This window comes from Tursiops truncatus, chromosome 11 (assembly GCF_011762595.2).
Source record: "Tursiops truncatus isolate mTurTru1 chromosome 11, mTurTru1.mat.Y, whole genome shotgun sequence".
NCBI classification, from domain to species: domain Eukaryota; kingdom Metazoa; phylum Chordata; class Mammalia; order Artiodactyla; family Delphinidae; genus Tursiops; species Tursiops truncatus.
In genome coordinates this window covers 64,238,763-64,264,263 of record NC_047044.1, presented here as the reverse complement: position 1 = coordinate 64,264,263, position 25,501 = coordinate 64,238,763, and the positions used below count along the sequence as shown (strand labels likewise).

At 53.5% G+C, this 25,501-nt stretch overlaps 1 protein-coding gene across 8 annotated transcripts in view; it reads right to left on the bottom strand.

Moving 5' to 3' along the window:
• VDR (vitamin D receptor) overlaps positions 1-24,841 on the bottom strand; it is a 57,117-nt gene extending 32,276 nt beyond the window's left edge. The window contains exons 1-3 of one of the 8 annotated variants that reach the window (XM_033866856.2): positions 24,769-24,841; positions 4,185-4,268; positions 1,158-1,305 (exon numbers count right to left, since the gene is read on the bottom strand). In XM_033866856.2, coding sequence (XP_033722747.1) covers positions 1,158-1,305; positions 4,185-4,245 — 209 coding nt within the window. In that variant the 5' untranslated portion in view covers positions 4,246-4,268; positions 24,769-24,841. Of the gene's footprint in view, positions 1-1,157; positions 1,306-1,457; positions 1,481-4,184; positions 4,450-23,673; positions 24,695-24,768 lie in introns of those variants that run through there. The other 7 variants (XM_033866857.2, XR_004528984.2, XM_033866858.2 and 4 more) reach the window with 7 other exon arrangements.
• Between the last annotated feature and the right edge of the window lie 660 nt (positions 24,842-25,501).

The following is a 25,501-nucleotide window of genomic DNA, read 5'->3' as shown; positions in this document are numbered from 1 at the left end:
CAGCGACGCTGCCGGTCTGGTTCCCGAGCTGAGTAGGCAACCAGTGCCAGGCCACACAGGCAGTTAGCACCCGCAGAAGCCCTGCCCGTGGCCCAGCGGTTGCTCAAGGCAGTGAAACTCCAGGCCTGCCAGCTCCCGAGACAGAGGGCAGGTGAGTCGGGAGCCTGTATATATAGAGCCCGGGGGTCCCCGAGCTGGAGGAGAGCAACGCAGACATCCTGAGGCCTCTGATTCACTCTGCCCTCAATGCCCGTTCAGGGAAATGGGAGTCCTTGTTCTAGACTTGATTGACTTTCCTCTCTTTGATGGCTAAAGCCTTGCCCTTAGTTTTACTCACCTCCAACAAGACTATTATACAGAAGCTCTTTGTTGGTCACCTTCTTGCAGGCTTCTCTCTCCCTCTCTCTCTTTCTCTCTCTTCAAAATATGCCAAATGCCAATTTCTCATGGTTCACAATTCCATCCTGTAATTCGTCACTTCCCTATCCTCCCTCCCTGGTTCCGGATGGGAACAGCCTTTGTCTAGCCTTTCTGGTACTTTCCCACACTGTTTACACTGGTAATGCTGGGCTCACATGAGGAGAGAGAAGGCTGCTGATAGAGAAACTGGCCCTGACCAAACAGGAATGCCTGTGCTTCCTGAGGCTGGCTTTCCAACCTGGGACAAGCAAGCCGTGGACGCAGATCTGGGCACAGATCAACTATGGAGGTCAAATCAGGGATGCAGTTTCCCTTGTTCCAGGGAATGGTTTGATTTTTATGGGGGGTGGGGAGAGGCAATCTCTGAGGCCAAGTTCTTGGGCCTCCCCAAGGCCATGCCGGCCTCTTGGATTAGGAAGCTGTGATCATCAACTGATAGGAGGTTTGCTCCGGGAGGACAGACATATGAGTCGGTGCAGGGGGCTGCGGGGTAAAGGGGTAATGGAAGGATGGGGACCTACATGCCACCTCAGGAAAGCAGTTTCAGAGAGAGTCAGAGGACGAGCTGGAGCTGAGGGCAGAGGAGGAAGAAGACAGCCTCGAGACACTATCGCCCCCGGGGGCTGTGAGAGCTGGCGTGTTCCCGGGCCTGGTAGGGAAGGAGACGCGGAAAACGCAGGGTCTCTTCCTGGGAAACCCCGTTGCTCTCCTCCCCGTCGCCCTTGGGGAGGACTTACCTGAAGAAGCCTTTGCAGCCTTCGCAGGTCATAGCGTTGAAATGGAAGCCAGTGGCTCGGTCTCCGCACACACCGCAGATCCGGGGCACGTGCCGGTCGAAGTCGCCGGGGTCAGGTAAGGAAGCACCGGCTGCCATCGCTTCCATCCCTGCAAGGACAGCAGGCAGGGGTGAGACAGTGCCAGGGCCGTCTGGCGGCCCTTCCGCCAGGAGCTCAGCAAAGCTGGGCAGCTCCCTGGGGCCCAGGCCAGAGCAGGATTCTTTGGTGCCCTCCCTTCATGGCTCTCGGTCCCCAGCTCACCCTCCTGACACTGCGCTGGCCTCGAGCAGAAGGTGGGCTCCTAACCCAGTTCGGAGCAAACCGTGGAGGGGCGCTGCAGTGATGCTCGCGGCGTGGCCTGGAACCGAGGCGCCAGGGAGCAGAGTCTGCGCCTGCAGCCTACAGGCTGGGCTACTTTGGGTGAGATGCTCAGCCTCTTTGCACCCCACTGTCCTCATCTGAAGAATGTGTTTTTCTTCACTGGGTGTGAGGAAGGATTATGCGAATGAACAGACGCACACCACTGGTCTCAGCTCCACCTCAGCAGCGGACCTGCCGCAGGTCAGAGGCCTCTCTTGCCTAGTGTCCCCTCCAGGAGGGACGAGGGCCGTCCAACAGCCTCCAAGGCAGAGGGAAACCCTCAGCCCCTCTTTCCTTCAGGGCAAGGGGAAGAGGATAGACTACATGCCCAAATCAGACCCTATCGTGTCAGGTCCTCGCCGCCCTGCAGCTCAGGATGGACAGGACTTGTGCTCCTGCGGTCCTGGTACCAAATTCATCAGTCTTTTTCTCTCTCTTTTTTTTCAATATCAATTCAACACATTGTTCTGAACGTCCTTCTGAGTCATATACAGTGAACTAATCTTGTTTTCAGAGATGGCTTGTATAAATAGGCATTATCTAGAGATGGATTTCACACTTGAAGAAAGGGGGGAAAGAGATAGAGGGAACAAAGTATATAGCTTTGGGAGATCCTTCTCAGGAAGCTGCTGACAGGTCTTCCCTTGGGCAAGCTGGGGCCTTGGCCTCTGACCCCCACTGCTGTCAGCTCAGAGCTGCTTCTGGGGTCCCTCCTGCCTCCCTGAAATGGTTTCAGACCCTGCTGCCTCCCGGTTTTATCTGAGTCCTCACATGGGTTGTTACAGGTTTAAGTGCCTTGGCTTCAGGGCAGGAGGGTCCCTCAGGACAGAAGAAAAACAAGAGAGAAAGCCAGTGGTGAGGAGACGAGCACCCTAACCCCTCCTACCCTGGCGCCATGTCCTCCCACTAAGTGGGAGAGGCAGCTTCCAGGGGCCCTTGGGAAGCTCCAAGCTTCTTTCCAATGACTAGGCTCTCAACTTGAGCTGAGGTTTGACACATCCATGCCCGGTAAGGTCTTATTTCAGTCCATCTTCATCTCACCCCAATGAGGCAAGTACTATTATTATCACTCGATTTCCAAATGAGGCCCAGAGAAGCCCAAACATTGAGGTTTTCTAGCAACTATAATTACAAAGTGCACAAAACAAATACTTAATTTTACAAAAAGAAAAATCTCCCCAAGAGCTTCAAGCCAAACAAAGGAAGCTGGACAGATAAGGACAGGTATTGTCAGTCCTGCAGGGGCAGAGGGGCCCTGAGCACAGACAGATGTATTGGATTCCCTAACTTTCTCTTTCAGCTCTTCTTTTCCTGGGAACTTTAAAGCAATAATAGTGACCCTGTTGCCCATCCCTATCACAGCTAGGTTGATACTTGTTAAACGATAATGTTTATATATATACACATGCAGAGACAGAGAGAGAAACCCTTTAAAAAAAAAAAAGAACAAAGGAATGATTAACAGAAACTTTTGAGGGAGTAAGATTGGGGAGGGCATGCAGAGGCATTATGCAGTAACCATATTCCATTTCTCTGACTGGTCAGTATACAGTGTCTTATTATTCTTATTACTATTATTAAAACTCTATTTTCTGTTTTATATGCTACATAAAACATTGCATAACTGTAAAACAACTAAAAATAAAAGAGAGTGCCTTTGGGTTTGTCAACACTGTCCCTAGAGCCCATATTAAGTCCAGGCTGATTCCAGGCTCCTGGAGTGTCACCCACAACCCAGACGTGGGCAGGGATCCCAGAGGCCCAATACCATTGGGGTAAGAAGAGAAACTGTCTAGGATGCTTGTGGCTTGACCCCAGGTCAGCTGAGATGATGCAATTCCCAGTCATCATGATGTTGCTACAGAGTCCGTGTCATCCAGCGACCAAACATCCGGTGGATTTGGTGGAAAAAGAGAAGTTAAATGTGAGAGTGGAAGGGAATCAGTCAGATCCGTCCAACAAGTATTCAGCATCATCTGGGCTCACTGGAGATGTGATGATGCAAGAGAATTGAAACAACACAGCACCACAGCCGGGCAACTGCGCCTTCCTGCAACACAGTGATGGCAGGAAGGCTCCTGGCCCGGGGGTGGGACCCCAGGCACTGGGTTAGGCCTGACAGAAGGCTGGACCCGGCAGCCGGAGGCCCAGAGTGAACAGGACAATTTCAGGTGAGTTGAGAGAAAACTCAGCCCTGCTTGGGGTTATGCGCTGCTACCAAGAAGCCAGGGCCCAGGACCAAGAGTCCAGAGGTGGAGAAGAGTCCCAGGCACATATGGCCTGAGAGCTGGCAGTGCCAGGAGTGACAGGCAGAGACCGTGGAGGGCAGGAAAGAGAAAGGAGTTGGGAGCTGGATAGGAAACCTCACCATGCTGGATGGCCCCCTGGGGTCCTGGCCTGGGCATCTGCAAGCCCCTCCCACTGAGGCCTCACCCCGATCAGCCTGGCTCCAGGTCTCTGGCCGCGGGATGCTGAGGACTCTGCTGACACAGGACTGGACCGACCCACGTTTGCCAAGGGCAAGGGAGTATCTCCTCTTCCCTCTGCCTGCCGCCTGCCCACGCCCGCCTCCCCTCGCCCCCGGATAACAGAAAGCCAGGAGGCTGTGGCTGAGGAGGAAACACCCACCTGAAGGAGCAGAGGAGGGAAGGGAAGTCGAGCGCAGAGGTGCCCTTCTGTGAGGGCTCATAGACGCTTCCAACCAAAAGGACCCTGAAATGAAAAGGGGAAGCACTTTACAGCTCAGCGCTGGCCTCACCGCTAGAGAGCTCATCAAGCAGGATGAGAGGCTCTTTCCAGGGGCTTTAGTCCCCAGATCAGGGACTGAAAACTTGACGGAAGTGATCTGTTGGGGGCAGACATGCGGTGTCATCCCTGGCAGGACTGAAGGGGCGGGAGCCCAGCGGCAGCCAGGAACAGCCCTCCCTTGAGGCCGGGGGCAGCAAGAGCAGTGGGAAGGAGTGGGAGTGGCATCCAGCACATGGGCAAATGGAAAGCATAGCAGAGAGTGCTGGGAGGGAGGGAGGGCTTCTTCCAAGGGAGCGCGACTGCTCCCACGGCCCCACGCTAGGGTTTTAGGGATGCTTGGAGAAGCAGAGCCAGAGGGGTGCCTGGCAGGCTGCTGAGGGCGGGAAGGAGACCGGTGCCCGGGCGATGGCAGAGGCCCCTCGGGAGCTGGGAATGGTGCAGGTTAGCCCTGGCCTCTTGGGATAGCTTCAAAGACAGGTGTCTGGGATCTGCAGTCTGTGGAGACTGGGTGTAGGCGGGGCAGGTGCTGCAGGGGTTAAATACAGCAACGCACTGCTTTCAAACAGGATGTTTTCTGCCACTTTTAGCTCTTCCCCAGACATGCTCAACATGTCCGGCCTCGGCGAGGGCTGACGGTGGGCTGACTCTAGTGTCCAGACTCTGGGTCTTAGTGGCGTGATGGGTCACCAAGGTGGGGCTGGTGGAATTTCACCCTTCCCACTTCCACCCACACTCAGTGCTGCTTGCCCACCCAGACAGACAAACACACACACACTTCCTCCCTTCGCTGACGCCAATAGGAAGTGGCTGGGGAGATAATAGATATGCAGGTGCCTGACCCGGAACCCTGGCAAAGGCCTTTCAGGCAAACTCCATGTGGGGAATGTTCAGACCCCCAGCTTTTGTTTCACTGCCTCCTAGTGGCCCGACTAGGCAGAGAAGGGGAGAGCCCAAGGGGTATCCAAGACCTGGGCGCAGTCCTAAGACTGCCAGCCCACTGACCCATCTACCAGCCCCTCAGGCACTGCCTACCCCCAAGGAACAACCGAGCAAAGTGTCAGTGGACCCTGCTGAGATAACGTGAACATGGCTGGCCCACTCCCAAGCACCGTGGGTGGAGGAGGGGTACCTGCAGGGTACAGACGTGTGGCCACTTCCTCCGAGCCAGGCTCTCCTCTGCTCCCTCTGCTTGTACTGCCCAAGGCCCCCCAGCCAACTGGGCTCTTCTAGATTCTATCCCATGGCCTTAGCAATTTCCCAGACTCCCTGCTGCTCCTCAGGAAGGCTGAGGTAAGGACCAAATGGGTACAGAAAGGACCACTGCTTTCCTGCTCTCAGCCCCTAAGATATTTAGAAGTCAGACCTGAGATCCAGGTAGCCTACCAGCCCTGAGCTTAAAGAGAGGGCGTTTGAGTACCTACTATGTGCCATCCGAGATCTCATGTAACCTCCGAACAGTCCTGTGAGGTGAGGGGCAGTCTCATTCTACAGATGGCAAAACCAAACTCCAGGTAGGGTACTGTGAGAGACTTGTCCAGGGTCCCACGGCCAGGCCAGTGGTGATGCCAGGGACCCAACGAGGACAGGCTGGCTGCCCACAACGGCCAAGGGCTGCCCTTGCCTCCTGCCAACTCAACCCATCCCAGCAATAATCACCAGCACAGGCGCTAATACTCACGCCGGGCACTGCTTCAAGTTCCTCCTGTACCCTCACTTATTTAATCCTCACGACAACCTCGCAGGCTGGTACTGTTATTACCCCTATTTTAGGCATGGGGAAACTGAGGCACAGAGACGATTGCCTTTGGAGCCCAGATCTGAACCGAGGCAGCTGAGCCCCGAGTCTCTGCTCTACGTTTCCTAAGGGAGATAACTCAGTCATTTCCTCACCCTGTGCCCTGGACACCCTTCACTTCCACTAAGTCAGGGAGGAGCAGACATGGCAATCCCCAGGTCATGACGGAAGAACGTCGTGGCACTTTTCCTTCCAAGGCTCCCAAATCAGCCAGGATATCTCTTCTGCCAGCCAACCCCTCTTACCTGGGAAAACCCCATTCAAAAGATGGGCCTCTCCTCCCCATGCAACTTTGCACTACTGGGTGGTCCTTTTAGGAAAGATTGTCCTAGATTTAGCCTGTAGGTCCAAGTGCATGGAAAGTGGGGCAAAGACACAGGGTGAAAAAAAAAACAAGTGGAAAAACCCCCAGCTTAACACCACCCACTTTGCCACGTCATACACCCCCCACCCCCAATTCATGTTCTGAGTATAAGAGCATCCCACTGCCTTTGCTGGGGCTGTCCCCAGAGCCAACCCCTCCTGCCCTGCTTTAGAAATACCCAAACCCCTAATACTGAGCCTCAGAGAAGCAGAGGGGTAGCAGCTCAGCTCTGCAGAAAGCCCCTGGCTTCCATTCCTCCGTGGTCAGCATCCTACATCAAACCCCCTGCCTGTCGCAGTGGTTGAGAGTCCGCCTGCCAGTGCAGGGGACACGGGTTCATGGCCTGGTCCGGGAAGATCCCACATGCTGCGGAGCAGCTAGGCCCGTGAGCCACAACTACTGAGCCTGAGTGTCTGGAGACTGTGCTCCGTAACGGGAGAGGCCGCGACAATGAGAGGCCTGCGCACCGCGATGAAGAGTGGCCCCCGCTTGCCGCAGCTGGAGAAAGCCCTCGCACAGAAACGAAGACCCAACACAGCCAAAAAAAAAAAAAAACCCTGCCTGAGCCTGACCCCAGGCCTGACCTTGCTTTAGCAAGAAATGAGGAGATAATGTGTTTCCTTCCAGTCATCGAAGCCACAACTGCCTCTCCCACACATCTGCCCGTCAGCTCACACAACAGACACCCCAACTTCCAGTGACTTCTGCTGCATGGGCATCCCCAGGCAGAGTCTCACCTAGGACAGTCTTGTAGGGTGGGGACTGCAGGGTGTCCTGGGGAGAGCCCCGGCAAGACAAGGATCGAAGTGTGCTACAGGGCTCAGTTTAACTCTGCTGCATTCACTAGACCCTCTTCGGAGTCCTGAGGGCAGTACAGCTGTGACTCTAGGAGGACCAAGCGGCAGACAGAGGTCTGACTTCTAAGGTCTTTTCTAGCTCTGAAAGTATGCAACTCCAAGGCTGAATTCCCATCATGATGAGGCCTTAAGACCATTCAGGAAGTGAAATTCCTTCACTGAGTGCTCTCCCCAGCCCTCCCAGTAACAGGTGAGGCCCACTCACCCTCAGATGCTAAGGGGCAGGAAGGGTGGGAGTGATGTGGCCCCTTTGGGTCTTGTGGGGACTGAGAGCCCAGGAGAGGGGCCTCCCTCAGCACGGTTGGGACTGGACTGATCAAAACGGGCTTTCTAATTGTTGACATTAGCTCAAAGTTCCCTCTCCTTCTAGAAAGAAATGCAAAGCTAAGTGATTTCCCAGCAGAGGGGGAGAAAATTCCTCTTCTTCCTAAAATTGGCCCACATGGAATCAACCACACGCTGGGCTCTCTCTGGAGCGGATGGGCCTGTGAGCATGCCAGCCACAAGTGCACACGTGCTTATGCGTGCATGCCGTTTTCTTGTTGTTTTCATTTCATCATCCTTGCAACTCTGCCCATAGAGTGCTGAACGCTGTATGACCTACCCAACTTCTTACTTGCTGTCTCTTTATCCTAGCATAACTTAGGCACAGCAGTATCATGGCCAGTTGAGATGATGCCTTTTCTTGCTTCTTCACCATCCCCAACATAAGCCCACATTCTTTCTCCAGGAAAGTCTCAGCATTACTTCCCAGAAGAAGCTGAGGGGGGATAGAGTGGAAATGAGGGCAAGGAAAGAGGAAAATGTACTGTAGAGTTAGATCTTGGCCCAATTCTTTCTTTCCCCACTGTCTCCCCAGTTCCTACACACACACACACACACACACACACACACACACAGACACACACACACACTTTAAACATGGCTGAGAACATTCGGAAATTATTTTCTGAAGACTACAATTTCCAAAGTAAAACCCAGTGGATACCAGTCATCTCAGAATATCTCAAGATTGGAAGGAAACTCAACACCACCTACTCCAACCATCTTAAATCACTTCTATAATATTCTAGCCAGTTTTCTAGCCTGGACTTAAATATCTTTTCTGTTGGAGAACTATCCCCCATGGTAATCCACACTCTTTGGATGGCTCTATGCTTAGAAAGTTCTTCATTATGCACAGATGAAATAGCCCCTACAGTTTTCAACCACTGGTCCTAGACCAGCTCTCCGCAGCCATCTAAGATGAATCTACTAGGCCATTCCCACAGTGTCTCTGGAGGAGGGGTTGGTAGGGCCACCATGTGATACTACTACACACATTAGAAAAAGAAGCACACTCCTCATCTGCTGGGAAATTGTCATGAAAAGATAGAAAAAATCTACAAAGTTTATGATGCGAGTGAGGTTTCGGGGAGAAGCACAGGAAGCTAGCCTGGCTACATTTAACTTTGATTTAGACCTCATAAACGTCCCAGGTACGATCATGATTCCCACAAGGGCAGTGAATAAGGTGTGAGTGCGGACAGCATCTGCCTCCTTGGCTTCACCTGGAGAGAAGTTTCCAGCCCAAGGAAAGGGCCCTGTGGAAGAGTGTGAGTAACTTCTGCCAAGGCAGCCTGCCGCCTCTGTCTTAGGCTCAGTTGTTTCCAGGGGAGGCTGGCCCCCAGCACTGCAGCGCTAAGAACACGCCTCAGGTGGACCAAACTGTTTAACGAGTGACTGAAGGATGGGAAATTAAGTGGCTGGTGATCCAGCAGTTTCAGGAATAACTTTACCCCTGAAGGTGCTCTTAATTAACTTCTTGGGGAATACCCCTCGCCTTTGAGGACCTGGTAAACGTCACGGACTGACATCCCATACGGTGTCACGGGTTAGCAGGTCACTCCAGAGAAGCCATGCTGCAGACTCCCACTCTACTGGCCATTCATCAAGGCTCTTTCTTAGCAGATGGTCCTGTCACTCTTGGGAGTACTGGTAGCTTCCTGGAGCTGAGCAAAACCCAGAGGCAGGAACCCACGAAGCTCTAGGCAGTGGGACAGGAGATACTTAGCTTACTTAGATATATTTCCACTTCTTATCAACAACAATTATTCCTGCAAGCTGCCTTTTTCCAGTGGAAACTCAGCCCTCAGCTTTGTCAACAAGATTTCTGGGTTGATTACTGTTCTTCAGGTAACAGGCAGGCCATGCCCTGTCCCCGCCGGAAAGCGTGGGCAGTGACAGTGGCCGGTGAAGCATAGGGAACCGGCCCATTTGTAGCTGCAGCCCAATCTCTCTGGTTTTACAGCAGAAGAAACTGAGGCCACCAGAGGGGAAGCGAGTTGTCAAAGGCCACACAAGGAGGGAGGATGCTTCTCCAACCCCACCGTGGCCAGGTCCCAAGACCTCTCATCACCAGCCCGAGCAGCTTCCCAGGGGAACAGAGTGAGGTGGGAGAGAAACAGGCCACGGAAGGGGGCACGAATTTCATTCTTCAGAGGAGGGGAGTTGTGGAGAGGCCACGAGGAGGCCCTGAGGCAGACTGCAGTGAGGCCACCCAGCACTGACTCCATCCTTACAAGCAATACAGAAAAACAAAGTGGTGGGTGAGGGGTACCCACTCTCTCCTGCCTGACCAACTCTGCTCCCACATCCGGCTTCTCTGGCCTGAAAAAATGGATGAGGACTCAAGACAGTCCGGGACTATTTTAGAGGGAGGCAGGATACACCTGGCCTGGGTGTATCTCGCTCCTCTGGGTGGCTTTCCTGGGATACTAGGGTGGGAGTACTTCCCTGGGGCATCTGCCACAGGTGGAAGTTGATGGGACAAGGAGGCTCTTTGTTCAGTGACTTGGAGACCAAGGAGTAGAGACTGAGGCAGCCCAAAGGGAGAGGACCAAGAATACAGGGAGAGCAGATCTAGCCGTCCTCTGGGGACACCTGAACCCCTGGGATTGCTGATGTAACGGATGGCCAAGTGGGATTTTCCTTGATTTTCTAAAGAAAAAAAAAAAAAAGAAAATGGCCCCAGGAAAACAGGAGAGAGCTTTCTCCCAAGCGATTCCCAAGGCCAGCTTTTAGTGCCCCATGACCCTCTCCCCAGCTCAAGCATCTTTCTGACTGCTGGTCCCCAGCCCAAGTTCATGTAGGCCCAGGTTTACGCCTGCTGGGATCGATGCAATGTCTGCATCCCTCAGCCTCTTCCTGCACTGTGGGAAAGGTAGCACCCAAGTCCCAGGTCCTGCCAGCTCCAAGCGAGATATTCGGGACCCTTCGCATCAGATCCCTTGCTCACCTCCACAATCACCTCGGCCAGCCTGACATCCTTGACTACCTGACTACTGTCCAGCTTCCCCCAGAACCCGTCCCTGTGTCCTCATCTACAAATAGGGACATGACAGTGCCCAGGTCACAGGTGGCCACGGGGACCAAGATCTCTGCGCAGCACTCAGCACAGGGCCCGGCACACGGGAGCGTTATATGTTCGCTCTCATTATTAGAGCGGTTACTGTTGTTAGTACAGTTGCGGAGAGTTCAGGGCCCAGAGAGGTGCCGTGGAGGCCAGGAAGCCTGTTCTCCATCCCCGAGGCTCCACCCCAAACATTGCCCAGAGAGCCACATGTCTGCCGAACTGGGAGAAAACGGACGACCCCACCCATTGGCTGCGACTCCTAGAAATCCGGCTGCTCGGGGTAGGGAGAACGGATGGTTCTAATCTCTCCCTGACAAGCAGAGAAGCTGGGCTACACATCTGGACTTTTCCTCCACAGGGAAGATGAGGCCGTGACTCCCAAGGTGCCACCGATTGCTCACTGCTTCTGCTCATAGCGCGTCCTTTCCCTCTCTCACCCCGTGAGTCTCTTTCCTACCTTCTCCGGCATCCAGGGCTTATAGGGCATCTGTTCTCCCCTTCGTGGGACCTTGCTCAGCAGCCCGGGGGCGCCCCCTTTCGGTTGTCAGGGCAGCGGCACTTCCTCGCCCCATTCACGGCCACCACAGCAGGCCTTGGAAGGCAGAGTGATGGGAAAGGCTGGCAGAGGCCAGGGGCCCGGAGCCGGGGGTGGGGCAGTAAGGGCTGCAGCCACCCTGGCTCTTGGCAGCCCTGGAAAGCCATTCACTTATCCTAGCATAGATTCTGAGGCCTGTGTCAGAATCCCTGAGGGATCCCAGGGTCCTCTGAGAGGGGTGGGGCTGGGGTAACTCTCTACCAGACGGCTCCAGTCCCATAAGGGGCTGATTTACCCAAAGGCATCCTGTCTCTCTTCTGCATTATTAGTGAAGAGGTGAACACTTCTCACGTATTCATGAGCCTTCTCAGGAAGAGGCCAAGTGGGGAGGCTCCCATTTACTTTAGAGGGTAGCAGCAGACACCCGCAAGCCGCTACTCAGTTCCTGTGTGAATGATTTCCCCAATAGAGCTTTTCCAGGGCTTCTGTTTGGTCAGAATTCCAGCCGTCCTGCTGTGCCGTGTAGATTTCTTCTTGGGGACCATACTGGAGGGCCGAGGAGGCCACAACATTTCTTCTTGGCCTCACACTGTGCTGGGTATTGGTTCTGGCCTCTGATGCCTTATCTACGATGGTGACCCCTGCCTGGTTTTAAGCACTGACTATGTGGCATGCTGTATGCTAGGACTCAGAGACACCATGGTGAGCCGCCCAGGGACCCGGCCCTCATGAAGCTTACAGTCTACTGAGGGAGACAAACAGGAATCTCCAACTCAGATCCGCACTGCAATACAGGTAGGCACAGGTGTGACAGGAGCACGTGGGAGAGCACCTGGCCTGGTCTTGGAGAGGGAGAGAGGCTCTTTAGAGGACGTCACTTCTCTGCGCCTCAACTGAGACAGAAGGGACCATAGTTTAACATGGCAGTGGTGAGAAGGGTAAAGAGGGGTCCGGGCAGGTGATACCATGTGAGCAAAGGCTATGAGGCAAAAAGGAAAGAGCCTTTTGGAGGTGGAGAAACTAGCTCCATATGGCTGGAGAGAGAGAGGGGTCGCAAGAAAGAAAGAAACCAACTGACCACACTCATTTCAGTCGGAAGTAAATTCCATTCTTTCCTCTACCGAGTGTACTTCTCGTAAACACACTGAGTCTTGAATACCAGGAATTTTAAATTACTGCAATGATATTTTGCAACCAAAGACTTTCAGACTCCATTCAGCTTCCCATTCCAACCAGAATTGACCTTGAGTTTTGTGAAGGAAGTAAAAATGGGCCTCCTTCCCAACTGCTCACGGAGAAAGGGCCCCCCAGGTCAGGAAGGCAGCGGGCCTCTTCTACCGCACTGGTGCACACCACTTGTTCTCCTTTGGGGGGGGATGCTTTCCCCTGGGATTATTCCATCAGTAATTGAGTTGGAAAGGAGAGGTAGAGGAGAGAATTCTGGAAAATCCTGCCCAGCTAAATAGGAAAACATACTTTTTGTGAGAGAAAACCCAAAGAAAGAACAAAAGATTCAACAAGGGCAGATGGAAGTTGTGAACAATTCAGTGGCACGTCCCCAGTCAATCCTTATTTGATGCGTCAATCTGTCCAGGGTGGCCAGATGCGGTTGCCGGGCACAGGGAGAGCTGCCTTACCACAGAACCCACTGCTCCCCACATTTGCGTCCGCCAGCGCGCTCAGCTTACTCCTCTCTCCCAGTCAACAAGGTCACTTCCCTGTTGCCAGGAATCCCTCTAAGGGCACCAACCACTATGGTCACGAACAACTTGCGCCATGGACATGTGTGGGAAGTCCGCTGCATGTGTGGGCACACGCCAGCCCCTACCCTGGGTCCAGACGTCCACGTTCACTGCTGGCCCATGACATGACACAAGCACAGCCTTCCCCTTAGAGCTATCATTGAAGATAACCCTCTTGTTTCAATGTTTCAGGCCAAACCGCTGGAGGATTCTTCCCTGGGGCCACAAAGTGGTAGGAAGTAGTGGCCTTTGTCCTAACCCATGAACCCTCTCCAAACTAAACCCTACCCATTGGCTATCTTCCTCTTCCTTGTTTTTCTTTGGTACCCAGGGGCAAAGATGGGACAGATTCGCTACACAGAGTGGCATTCAATGCTGCCTCAGGGTACAGGAGAAGCTGAGACCAGGTCTCCAACAATCCTCTCATAGGACTGTTGTATCCGCTGAGATTAAAAAAAAAAGCGTGTTAGGGCTTCCCTGGTGGCGCAGTGGTTGAGAGTCCGCCTGCCGATGCAGGGGACACGGGTTCGTGCCCCAGTCCGGGAAGATCCCACATGCCGTGGAGCGGCTGGGCCTGTGAGCCATGGCCGCTGAGCCTGCGCGTCCGGAGCCTGCGCTCCGCAACGGGAGAGGCCACAACAGTGAGAGGCCCGCGTAATGCAAAAAAAAAAAAAAAAAAAGCGTGTTATAAAATTGCTATACTCCGTACCAATGTTAGTTATTAGTTTACCATCATTTTCCCAGGTATTTAAGAGGGGGAGGAGGTCTCTACTCCAGAGCAACAACTTCTTTCCCTCCTTGGCTGTCTGCAGCCCACAGCTGCCCACCTGGACCTCCACACCAGGTAACAGAATTTCCACTCCCTTCACTCAACACTCCTTCGGGCAGAGGCAAACATCCTTGGCTGTCTGCAGCCCCCCAGCTGCCCTCCTGGACCTCCACACCAGGTAACAGAATTTCCACTCCCTTCACTCAACACTCCTTCGGGCAGAGGCAAACATCCCTGGAGAAGGAATCTGATGGACCAGCTCAGGGCCTGCACTCAGTCAAAGGAGCTGTGAGTGAACTGCACTCCAGCTGGCTGGGCCGGCTGCACACTGTCAGCTGGAGTGGCCGCTGGTCAGGCAGCCTGATGAGCAACTTTCTAGGGAAGAAGGCCAGAGCTTGTGGCCATCGCAGCCCCTGGGGGAAGAGGTGGTACCCCTCCACCCACCGCCTCCCCTTTGCTCCCCGACTCACCACTTTTCCCAGTACTCCTCCTGTCCTGAAACACACTTCTGCAGCCAGGCTTTTCAGTAATCCAGGATTGACGTTTAACAGAGACAAAAATAATTCTCTTGAGTGAGCTATTTTCTGCCCAGCTTGGGGAATAATAGCTCAGGGTGACAGGCAGTCGGGGTGGGCGTGGAGAGGAGGCTGGCCACGGGCCACCCTTTGGTTTAGGGCCTTCCCCGTGCCCCACGCCACACTCACCCTGGAGCGGGAATTTCAGGGAGGTGGAGACCTCAGGCAGGGGCTCCGGACTACCAGCTCTCCCCCCTACCCTCCCACCTGTGGATGCCAGGTGAGGGGTGAGGGCGGCAGGTATGGGAAGGCCTGCGGGAGCCAGCGGCTCCCCGCACACCAGGTTTCAGTCCTCCCTGGCTATGGCTCCCTTATGGAATGGAAGGAAAAGAATTAAACATTGCTACTTTACCAAGCCTCCAAAAGGGAATTCTACACCCATTTGCCTATCACACAGGAATGTTGTATCAGCTGAGATTAAAAAAAAGTGTGTTATAAAATTGTTATACTGCATACCAATGTTAGTTATTAGTTTACAATGATTTTCCCAGGTATTTAAGAGGGAGAGGGAGGCCTGTTCTCAGGCATAAAGGGGAAAGCTGTGAAAAAACATTCTGAAGTATAACATGGACCGTGATCCCGTCTCTGACAGCATGAGGTCCTCACAGCCCGGGAGAGCCCACAGTGCAGTGAGGGTTTCAGACCCGGCCTGATAAGCGTCATTCATTGCCTACCGAGCCCAATCCAAAAATGTCACTTTTTTTTGAGGGGGGGGGCGGGGGCTAGAGACCCTTTCTTTGACTGTTAGTTTCCTTTTGATTTTTCTACATCGAACCTTCCTTCTCATATCTACAGGGAAATATCTGACTGGGAAGACACAGTAGAGGGGGAAGGAGGAAGGAAGGAAGGAGGGAGGGAGAGAGAAAGATAAGGAGGAAAGGGGAGGATTTATTTTTTATCATCAGACTGAAAGATTTCATTATAACTCTCTAGAAAGAAACACTCTGCACTGTAAAGTATTATCACACGATGGGAGGGGTACCCATGGAGAGGAATCATTCATGCCTTTAGTAAGGAATTCTATATACACTAGGGCTTTCCTGGTCCCTCTCCAGGTAACAGCCATCTCTTAAAGGAAAGGAACTACCAGAGGACACACAGGAGGCCTACAGACTAAACCTGACCATGAGCGAGTTCTGTCTGTCACCCCCCTACTCATCACCACCAGTGATTATACGTTTTTGAATTGCCTGTCAATGTTTCCAAAAGAGAGAGAGATTTGACTTTTGGAAAAAACCTGGATGTCCCGCTTCCTATTAAAAATATTGTATAATCTGGCCACACTGTGCTGCAGTTCCAGTGGCCACCCTGCTGGCCTGGGGCGGGGCTGTCCCTCTAGACCAGGCCTGTGCCATCCCACCAGGCTTTGCACTCACTGTTACCTACCTGGCCCTAGTTCCCAGAACAAGCCCCCAGCTTCAGCCGAGCTCTGTGATGAGGGAGACACTTGAGAGAAGAGGCTCTGGAGGCAGCCTGCCAGGGTGCCAACCCTGCCTTCCCTCCCTGCCAGAGGTGTGACCAGAACCAATGACCTGAGCTCTCTACACTTCCGTTCCCTCGCCTGTCAAATGAGAAAAAAATAACAATACCTACCTCATTCATCTGTGAGGATTAAATGAGATATAATGTATGTAAAGTGCTCAGCACAGGGCCTGGTGCGTGGCACCTGCTCAGTGTTAGCGCTTGTTATTATGCACAGTTGGTTCAATTCATCTGAGCTGCAGTCCAGAGTTTTAAGGATGTTTTAGTCACACGAAGCGATTGCCCTCCAACTCTCTTTTCTAGCTTAGGGGACCCGGTCTACCTAAAAAACAACCCAATAGACATCTACTGAGCATATCCATGATGAGTTAGGTATTGTGTGGAGTGGTGACACCTCAGAGACGGGGTTCAGAGCTGTTCTCAGGGGCTCACAGCACAGTGGGGGAAATGGACAACTGGACAGTCACAGCCTTGCTCCCTCCAAGTCCTGCCCAACCACCGGGGAGCCTGGCATTCAAGGAGGAACTGGGGTACATCTGACCCTTCTCCTAGGCTCCAAACCCTCCCAGAGCCTCCCTAAGAGACTCTCAAGGGCGAATCAACTCCATGTCATTTCTAGTTTCTCAGGCTGCATATTTGAGTTCTTCCACTGCACCCAGGTTAGAATAATTCCATTTTAACCAAGTCATTCCGATCTTAGATGGCATTCATTATAATGGAATTTTACCTGAGGCAGCCCATCCCCCAATTCTCAACATCATGGCACCCAAGAAGTTGGCAAGCTTGCGAAATAGGCTGGGCAGAAGTAACTTCCCTCTTCTGGCACAAGTCCGGAAATTCAGAGACTTTTGGAACAAAGAACTCTGCCCTGAAGGTGTTTTCCAGCATCATCCTGGCCAGCCTGGAACCGTCCCATTCCCCCTCCACTGGCACCAACTGCTGCCTCTTTTTCCAGCCCTCTTCAGACAGGAAGGGGTTGGGGAGCTGAAGGACCGGGACGCAGGGCAGGACAGGCAGTGGCAGGCGAAGAAGGACCCCACGTCGGGTCTTAGAAAGACCTGAATTTAAGTTCTGGTTCTGACTTGGGAGCTCGATGGCTTTGGGCAAGAAATTTAGCCTCTTAACTTGTTCAAACTCAGTTTCCTCTTCTGTAAAGTGGGGATAACAATATTACCTCCCTCACAGGATTATTGAGAGGCGTATATGAGAAGATGCACGAAAAACATTTAACCCGGTGCCTGGAACATATTAAGTTATAGTAACCTTTTGGTTTATTATGATTATCAGCTATTATATGATATGCGCGCTTCAAAAGGGTCAAAGATTGGTACAGAGAGAGACACTGGGGCAGAGTCGGGGGTAGAAGTGGCTGAAGGATAGGTGAGGCCCTGACGCTGAGCCCAGCATGGGCCTGGTCACCAAGATAAGGCCCAGGGCAGAGGCACTCGCCTGCCCGTGGAGCTGACAGGCACAGACTCGGTGGGTAATTACGGGATTGTGGGCTGGGGTGGCCCATGCGACTGCCCGACCAGCCACATTCTTTTGTCCCGTGGGTGGCTGGGTGGGTGGGCAGCTGGCTGCTTATCTGGCTTCCAGGACACTGAGTATATCTAACACCTTTCAAACCGGTACCCTCCACTCCCGGGCAGAGTGTTCAACTCTTGGAAGGGGATTCTCTGTGGGCATTCACCTCCTCCTGTGGCCGCAGTTGGTGCCAGTGGAGGGGGAATGGGACAGTTCCAGGCTGGCCAGGATGATGCTGGAAAACGCCTTCGGGGCAGAGGTCTTTGCTCCAAAAGGCTCTGAATTTCCGAACTTCTGCCAGAGGTGGGAAGTTACTTCTGCCCAGCCTATTCGGCACCTCCTCTGTTCTCTTCACCCCATCTTCCAGACGCCCCCTGCTCTCCAACCAGACAAGCCAGAGGGTCAAATTTCAAGGCCAGACTCTGAACAATTGGTCAGTGGAGACTACTAACCTCGGTTCACCTCACCTGGAGCTTCAAATGATCAGGAAGCCCAAGACAGACATAAATCCCATCCCTGTCCCCAGCCCCAGCGCTCTAGTTAGCACTAGCTAACACATACATGTGTGTGTGTGTGAACACATACACGTGTTGACACATACATGTGTTCACTAACTAGCACATACATGATTCTGATACTTGCATGTCTTGTTCTTAAAATCAATGCTCAGGGAAAATATACATCCCTCCCAATCCATTTGGCAAAAATGCAATTCAGTGGGTATTAATTGAGCACCTGGTATGTTCTCAGCCCTGACATCAGCCTCTCGGTTGAACTGAACAGAACAGCAATTGTTGGGAAGGATGCAGAGCCACAGGATCCCTCACCCACTGTCGGTGGAAGCCCGGTGAGGAAGGGCTTCAGCTGCACCTGGGGACCCTGCAAAGGGCCTCAGAGTCAGGCTGTGGCATTTACGGGGCCACCTGTGCACCACACATCAGACAGGCACACACATAAGCCAGAAACCAGGTCCTGAGGTTAAGAATGATACACTTATTATAGCCGAAAGAGACTTTAGAAGCTCATCTAGGGCTTCCCTGGTGGCGCAGTGGTTGAGAGTCCACCTGCCGATGCAGGGGACACGGGTTCGTGCCCCGATCCGAGAAGATCCCACATGCCACGGAGAGGCTAGGCCCGTGAGCCATGGCCGCTGAGCCTGCGCGTCCGGAGCCTGTGCTCCGCAACGGGAGAGGCCACAACAGTGAGAGGCCCGCGTACCGCAAAAAAAAAAAAAAAAAAGAAGCTCATCTAGTACAACTTTTTCATTTTAGAAATGAAGTCTATACCAGGTGTTAAAAAGGATGGGGAACATGGGAACTTTTATCTTAAAGGAGTGTTTACTTAAAGGAGTGTTTTTGGTACAGTCACAGTGGAAGACATGTAGAGTAACGCCAAACAGGGAATTCCGTGTGACCCATCAACTCCATTCCTAGGTATGTGCCCTAGAGAAAAGCTTATGCATGCACCAGAAGACAAGCACAACGTCTTCCTAGCAGTATTAGCTTATCATGATAGCCCCAAACCGGAAACAGCCCAGATGTTCATCAACAAGAGGAAGGGTGCACAAATTGTGGCGTATTCTTACGGAATTCGACACTGCCCTGAAAACTACTCAATACAGCTGTGTGCTTCGAAGCGGATGAATCTCAGAAACATGCTATTGAGTGAAAAAAGTGCATCGCAGACAACACGCGTGTAGGTAGACTCCAAAGACGTAAAACTAAACAATACACTGTTTTGTAAAGCATACAGAGATGATAACTTGCAAAGAAAAGCAAGGAAATATTAACTAAAATTCATAATATTAGTTACAGTGTGGTGGAGAGTGAGGAAGGGGATGCAACTGGGAAGAGGAAAGGGGGCTTTTAAGTTTCTGTAAACGTTCCACTCCGAACTTAGGTGGTGGGTCAGGATATATTACACTGCTCTTTAATGTATACATAGGCCTATTGTGTACTCTTGTGTGTACGATGTATTTCACAGTTTAAAGAAATAGAGTCTTGGAGAAGCTAAACGACTTTTCCAAGCTCATCAGCTAACAAATAACAGAAAGAGAAATCAATTTACTGAATTTGAGTTTAGCCATTCCTGGCTTCTAGTAACTTACTCCCAGGAAAAGCTGGGAAGATTAAAGGAGACAAGGAAAGTGATCAGCACAGTGCCTGGCAGAGGCCGTCAGGTGAGGCTGGAGTCTGTTTCTCTTTCCAGGTGGGTAGGTTGGGGAGTGTCCCTTAAGGGGTAGCCAGGAGAGGAAGAGGTAAACAAGGTGAGAATAGCTCCCAGTTGGACAGTGGGACAATGGCCTTTTCTTCCTTGGTGCAATTAGCACATAGAAGGTCATCAATAAAGTGGTCTGTTTGAAACTGAGAGTTTCTTATTTGCCTTCTTTGATCCCTGCAATCTCTCCACACAGGGCTATCTCCCTCGGGTTCTTGTCTGCTGGTTTTTTTTTTTTTTTTTTGCGGTACGCGGGCCTCTCACTGTTGTGGCCTCTCCCGTTGCGGAGCACAGGCTCCGGACGCGCAGGCTCAGCGGCCATGGCTCACGGGCCCAGCCGCTCTGCGGCATGTGGGATCTTCCCGGACCGGGGCACAAATCCGTGTCCCCTGCATTGGCAGGCGGACTCTCAACCACTGCGCCACCAGGGAAGCCCTTGTCTGCTGTTTTTACCCAAGTGAGGTACCCAAGACTGCCAGAGGCACCGAGGCCTGAGGGTGTGGCAGAGGGAGCCTCCTCTGAGAGGCCACTGTCCCCAGAGTAACCTTTGGACAAACTGAACTTGCTCCCAGGTCGATTCATTCAAACTGCTACGTAATCTAAGCCTGCTGCTCAGGGACATTTCTGCAGGCCTATTATGTGTGAGGCAGGCCCTGAATGCTTGCGGCCGCCTGGTAAGGGCAGAGGTGGCAGGGTCCCCTGAGGTTAAGGCAGACCCAGTGTGAGTCCTGACGCTCCCTCTCACCAGCTGTGTCACCTTGGCACATGGCTCTACCTCCCCAATCCTCAGTTTCCCCAGTTTTGTAAAACGAACATGGTGGTGGTTCTCGTCTCACAAGCCGTGACAGCCCTGGGGGGCAGTGCACGCGGCGTCTGGGGCCCAGCACCTGGTACCACTGGGCTGAGTGCTCAGCAAGCAGCTGTTCCTGGAGCTACAACTCCAGTGCCAGCAGGTGGTACACACTGGATGTGTCACCAGCTAAGCTTTGGGCCTCATGGGTGCCTCCCAGGGCCTAGAATATCACACTTCGCATAACACCTCAAAGCTTCAACCTGTCATCAGAAGGCCAATGAGAGGCAGCAGCTTCCCAGGAACCGGCTGCTGGGTCCTGCCCAAACTCCACTTTCTCACTGGTGCAGCTGCCTACACCATGCTCAGGACCAGGCCCCTGCCCTGTGCAGAAGGGGGACTTTGTGTGGCAAAGACTGTGGAATAGACAGCTTGGTCTATTCCTTGGCACGGGACCTGTCGGGCAGGTTTGCGAAGGTATGACACACACTCAGACTCCCCGAGCGGCTGTTCCTTCTGCCTTTGCCATTTACCTACGGCCTGCCACCCCTGCCACCCCTGAAGCTCTCTCCTCTCCCCTCCCCATAAGTTGCTTCAAAGGGTGGGACTTCCCAAGAGGTCTTCACCTGCCGTTTTCATTTGTCGGTGATGAGAACGACTGCCTTCCTGCCACAGTGGACAGAGTCACTACACAGTCATCAAGGAGGCTCCACCCCCATGGCCGGCACCCCGTCTCTCATGCTGAACCTCTGGGGACTCTCCAGGGAACCCGCCCTGAGCATCTGGGCCGCAAGGACCAAGGAGGGAAGGCAGTTTCTCTTCCACATGTCTCCACAGCAGGCTGCAGTCACCCGCCGCTACCAACGCCTCTAGTCGGGGTTGAGAAGAGTCTGTCCCTCCCCTGGACCATTTCCCCAGTCGTCAGACAAGCCAAGAGTCAAGCTCCAGTGTCCAGGGGACCTGGCTCCCTCCCCTGCTATGCAGCTGCTCTCGGCCCTGACCTCCACTTTGCTTAGCATTTCCCCAGAACCTGATTACAAGTGACCTGTGCCCTTTATCCACATGGGCAAGGTTTGACTACCCTACCCTTCCTGGTTGTCTACCCGCTTTAAGGCTGAGTTTCCCACGGGACAGTGGGGCCCCCGGAGGTCTGGGAAGATGGACGGACAGAATGAAGAGACTAAAGGTTTGGGGGAAGAGAGAAGAGGAAGCGTGAGGCTGAGTCTTGGCTTTAGTATAAATCCCAGTTCCCCAGGGGCACCTGAAGGCGAGTTGGCAGGCCTTCCTGTCCCTGTCTGAGGTAGGGGTGGGGCAGGAGAACCAAAGGTGAGGCCACTCACAAGTCAAGGGTGAAGGGAAGTCGCAGGTAAGGGGAAGGGAGTGAACACTAGGCTAGTCCAGAGAGAGGGTGGCCAAGAGCAGTGCTGCCCTCAGGGAGAGACTGCAATTAGCGATGACACCACAGAGCAGGCTACCCCCATCTTCCCCTCATCATTAAGCACCACCCCCATCTTCTCCTCATTAAACCCACACCCACCCATCTTCCCCTCATCGCCGTGACCTCCGCTGGGTCTGGGGTGGGGTTTGCTAGACTGTCTCAATGTTCCAATTTGTCCTGAACAGCTTGGGTTTAATTATTCATCACACCCCTTTCACTCTCAGAAGTCTCCCAGTTTGGGCAATAAATTATACAGTCACTCTCTCTAGCACATCCAAGAGGGCACTGAGATGGGAGACAGACAATGGGGAACCGGAGAAAAGCGTAACTAGAAGCAAGACCTTAGTGGTCCAGAGCTACAGCCAGGCTGGCTCCTGTCCAGCTGGACCCCCTGAGAACTGGACTGTAGTGGAAGAAGATACCGCCAGCCACTGCCCAGCCTGAGCTCAGACCGTCTAGGAAGAAGAGGCCCGGTCTGGTGGGCTCTGTTCCCTGTTATCCCTCAGAGGGCCTAGTACCATGCTGGGCACACAAGAGGCTCTTAAGAAAATCTTGTCATTTCCTTACTTCTCTTTACCTGCATCCAAACCAGACGTAAACAGTAACAAATGGAGAGCTGGAGCTCCTATAGCTCATCCTGTCCAGCAACACACTGGAGTGCCATCCTAACTCAGACCTCCAGGTGCTCATGACTCTGGCTCTCCGGCCACTAGAGCCCACCTGCTGGATGTAAGCACCGGCCAGTTTCTTGCAGAGAAACTCTGGCTCTCAGGCAGGATGACCTCTGCCTCCTCAGGACGTGGGGTAAAGAAATGCACAACCGCATTTGGATAACCACTTGTTCTGGCCCACTAGACCCCAGGCCTTCCTCCAACTGTGAAAGACATTGGCTTTAACACCGGCTATATGTTCCGGGAGCGGACGGTGTGGGTCCAAGAGGTCCTCCTGGTGCTTCCTCTGGGACTCGGTGCCCAAAGGAGATCAGTTCTGAGGTCGAATAGGGAAAGAAGACCGAGAAACCATAAACACAAGTAACTAGGGCACCTCAAACAGCATCAGACCTTCCACAGTATTTATACGAATAGAGTGTGATGGTCTTGGCTGTGAGTGGCGAGGAAAGCTCCCTAGCCCTAACCCTCTTCTTTCCCGCCTTCCTTATCCCACTCTCCTCTTTTCTCATCCTTTTTCTCTTCCCCCCTTTCTTATCCATTACCCTGGAAAGGGTCCAAGTCATGGCTGATGAGGGACAGCCAAACTGAAGTCATGGGACCCAGCCAGAGCACAGACTGTGAATTCCCCAGCTGTTTGCAGTTTGAGTCAGCCCCCCAGCCTGCTTGTGGGTTGTCTTCAAATGGGTCCAGAGAGGCCACTGAGTGGGGGCCAAATGCGGCCCCTACTTCTGCTCAAGGATCTGAAACACCCAAAGCAAAAGCCAGAGAGAAATCTGCAGTCTTAATAGCCTCCTGGTCTGGCTGCGTACAATCCTGACACCATTCCAAAAGGACTCACCATCCCCTCCAGCACTTGGACAGGGATGGGATGAGGAAGATCCCCCCAAAACACAGCCCTCTTGGTTCGTAAAGTTGAGGCTCCAGTGTCCAGGTAATCTATTTCCACCTCAGCAAACCACCCCCACTTCCCAGCCCGACTTAAAACCTTTGCCAGCACCACGGCTTCCCTTATCCCAGAGTCTTTCCCAATCCCTTGTGCATGCCCACCTCCCTAACACACATAGGCAGCTAACAAGATCACTAGGCAGAAATGGCATATGAGGGGCTGGAAAATTCTGCCGTGCTGGGATGCACCTCCTGATCCCAGGAGAATAAGAGATGTGGATTTACCACAAAGCCACAATCCCTTCCCAGTCAACCCATTCTGGAGTCATACCATAGCCATCCCATAATCATTGCTGTGCAGAGTGTCCCCTTCAGGAGTGGCCACCACCGGCCATGAGGAAGCCGCCTTCCAGCAGGGAGCTGGGGCAGAGCTGAACTCTGCCCAGGAGAGCTTTTGCAATGCTCGGAAAATGCCTGCCCAACTGCTTGCCTGGGCTCTGGCCCCTCTGGCTGCTGAGCCCAGACAGGAGGTTGACTCACTCACCGCATGGAGAAGGAGGAAGAGGAGGAGAAGATGAGGGAAGGGCCTGGGTTCAGAGACCCAGGGCTCTCCCAGCCCAGGCAGCCTAGGTCTCAGCCTCAGTGGTCCATGGGGGGAGGGGGTCCATGTCAAACTGCTCCCCGGAGACCATAGGATGTTCCCTCCTAGATACTTCCCCTGAAATCCTCTTCATCCACCACCCACAGATGTGGGACTCCTCACTCCCCCAATAGAAGCTACTCCTTGAGCCCCCTCCTCGATTAGATGCTTGCCCCTGAATTCCTGTGGACATCTATGGATGGACTTTCCTGAGAAAATAAGTCCAGTGCACTGGATCAGCCAGGTCTAAAATAATTGGTGGCTTAAAAAAAAAAAAAAGCGAGAAAAGAAAAGGAAAGGACAAAAAAACCTCTACTTAAAAGATCCAATTCCATCATCGCAGGTAACCATGCGTGGGTCCTATAAGATAGCAAGGCTATACACACTCCATCCCCAGAAGACCTCAGCACCCTACAGAGCCCATCCCTCCCTTTCTTATTCCTCCAGTCCATGCCGAGGCGGCCCGACAGAGGAAGGAAACAAATGTTTCTTGTTGCCCAAGTGCCGAGCACCCTGCTGGAGGACCGTTTCTGTGATCCGCTGCCTGAGCCCCGAGGAGGTCGCTGCTCCCCTCTCCAGCCTGGCACGAACTTCAGCTTTCTCTCAGACCTCAGGGTCCCCTTAGTGCCCCAGCCTCAAGGCACGACAGCCCAGATCTCGGTCGCCAAGTTCGCCCAGACTCTAGTGCTTGCACACGGGCACTCAGACCCGGTACCCCCGACGCCCCCACCTCGCGCCTAATCCCGATACTGGGGCCCCCTCTCCTCGCCGGTCCCGGGTCCGCACCTGGTACCGCGTGTGGGCACGCTGCTCCGCGCTCCCGGCGCCTGGGGATCGGCGGCTGCCTTTTGACAAGCAGAGACAGCCCAGCTCCTGGCCCCGCCCCTCGCAAGGCCCCGCCCCGCCCCGCCCCTGGGCCCCGCCCACAGATCTAGTCCTCTCTTGCCCTGCGCCCCAACTGCGCTGCAACCATCTTGACTTAGAATCAACCACTGCACTGTCTCCTGGGAGACTCTGCCCAGTCCTCCAAGGCTGCCGTCCACGGGGCAAGGCAAACTCTGCCCTCCGTGCATGAGAGCTTTCGATGGTTATGTGTGTGCAGATCCACGATTTTGCCTGCGATAATCCGTGATGCCTCCCCTCTCCCCCCACCGCAGTGGTTCTACCCAGCCTGCTGCGGACGCCTCTTCCAGGTGCGTCACCCCCACCTGGGCTGACCCGGCCAGGACTTCTCCGTCGTCTGCGGGGCTCTGTGGTGGGGGTGGAGAGGAGCTGCGGCGGGCACCAAAGGTTCTCTGAGCGCTCTTGGAGAATCCCAGTGCAGCCCGCCGTCGTGTTACTCCTGCAGAGCGTCAGGGAGCTCAGCCCGATCCCACACGCTGGTATAAAAGAGCGAACGAAAACGGGGCCGAAGAGGAGGCTGGGTTTGCATTGTCACCCCTACTCGATGTCCCCTCGGGCGCGACCACGGCCGACCACGTTCTCGGCCCGTCGCGAACCTCATCCAAACAAGCTTAGT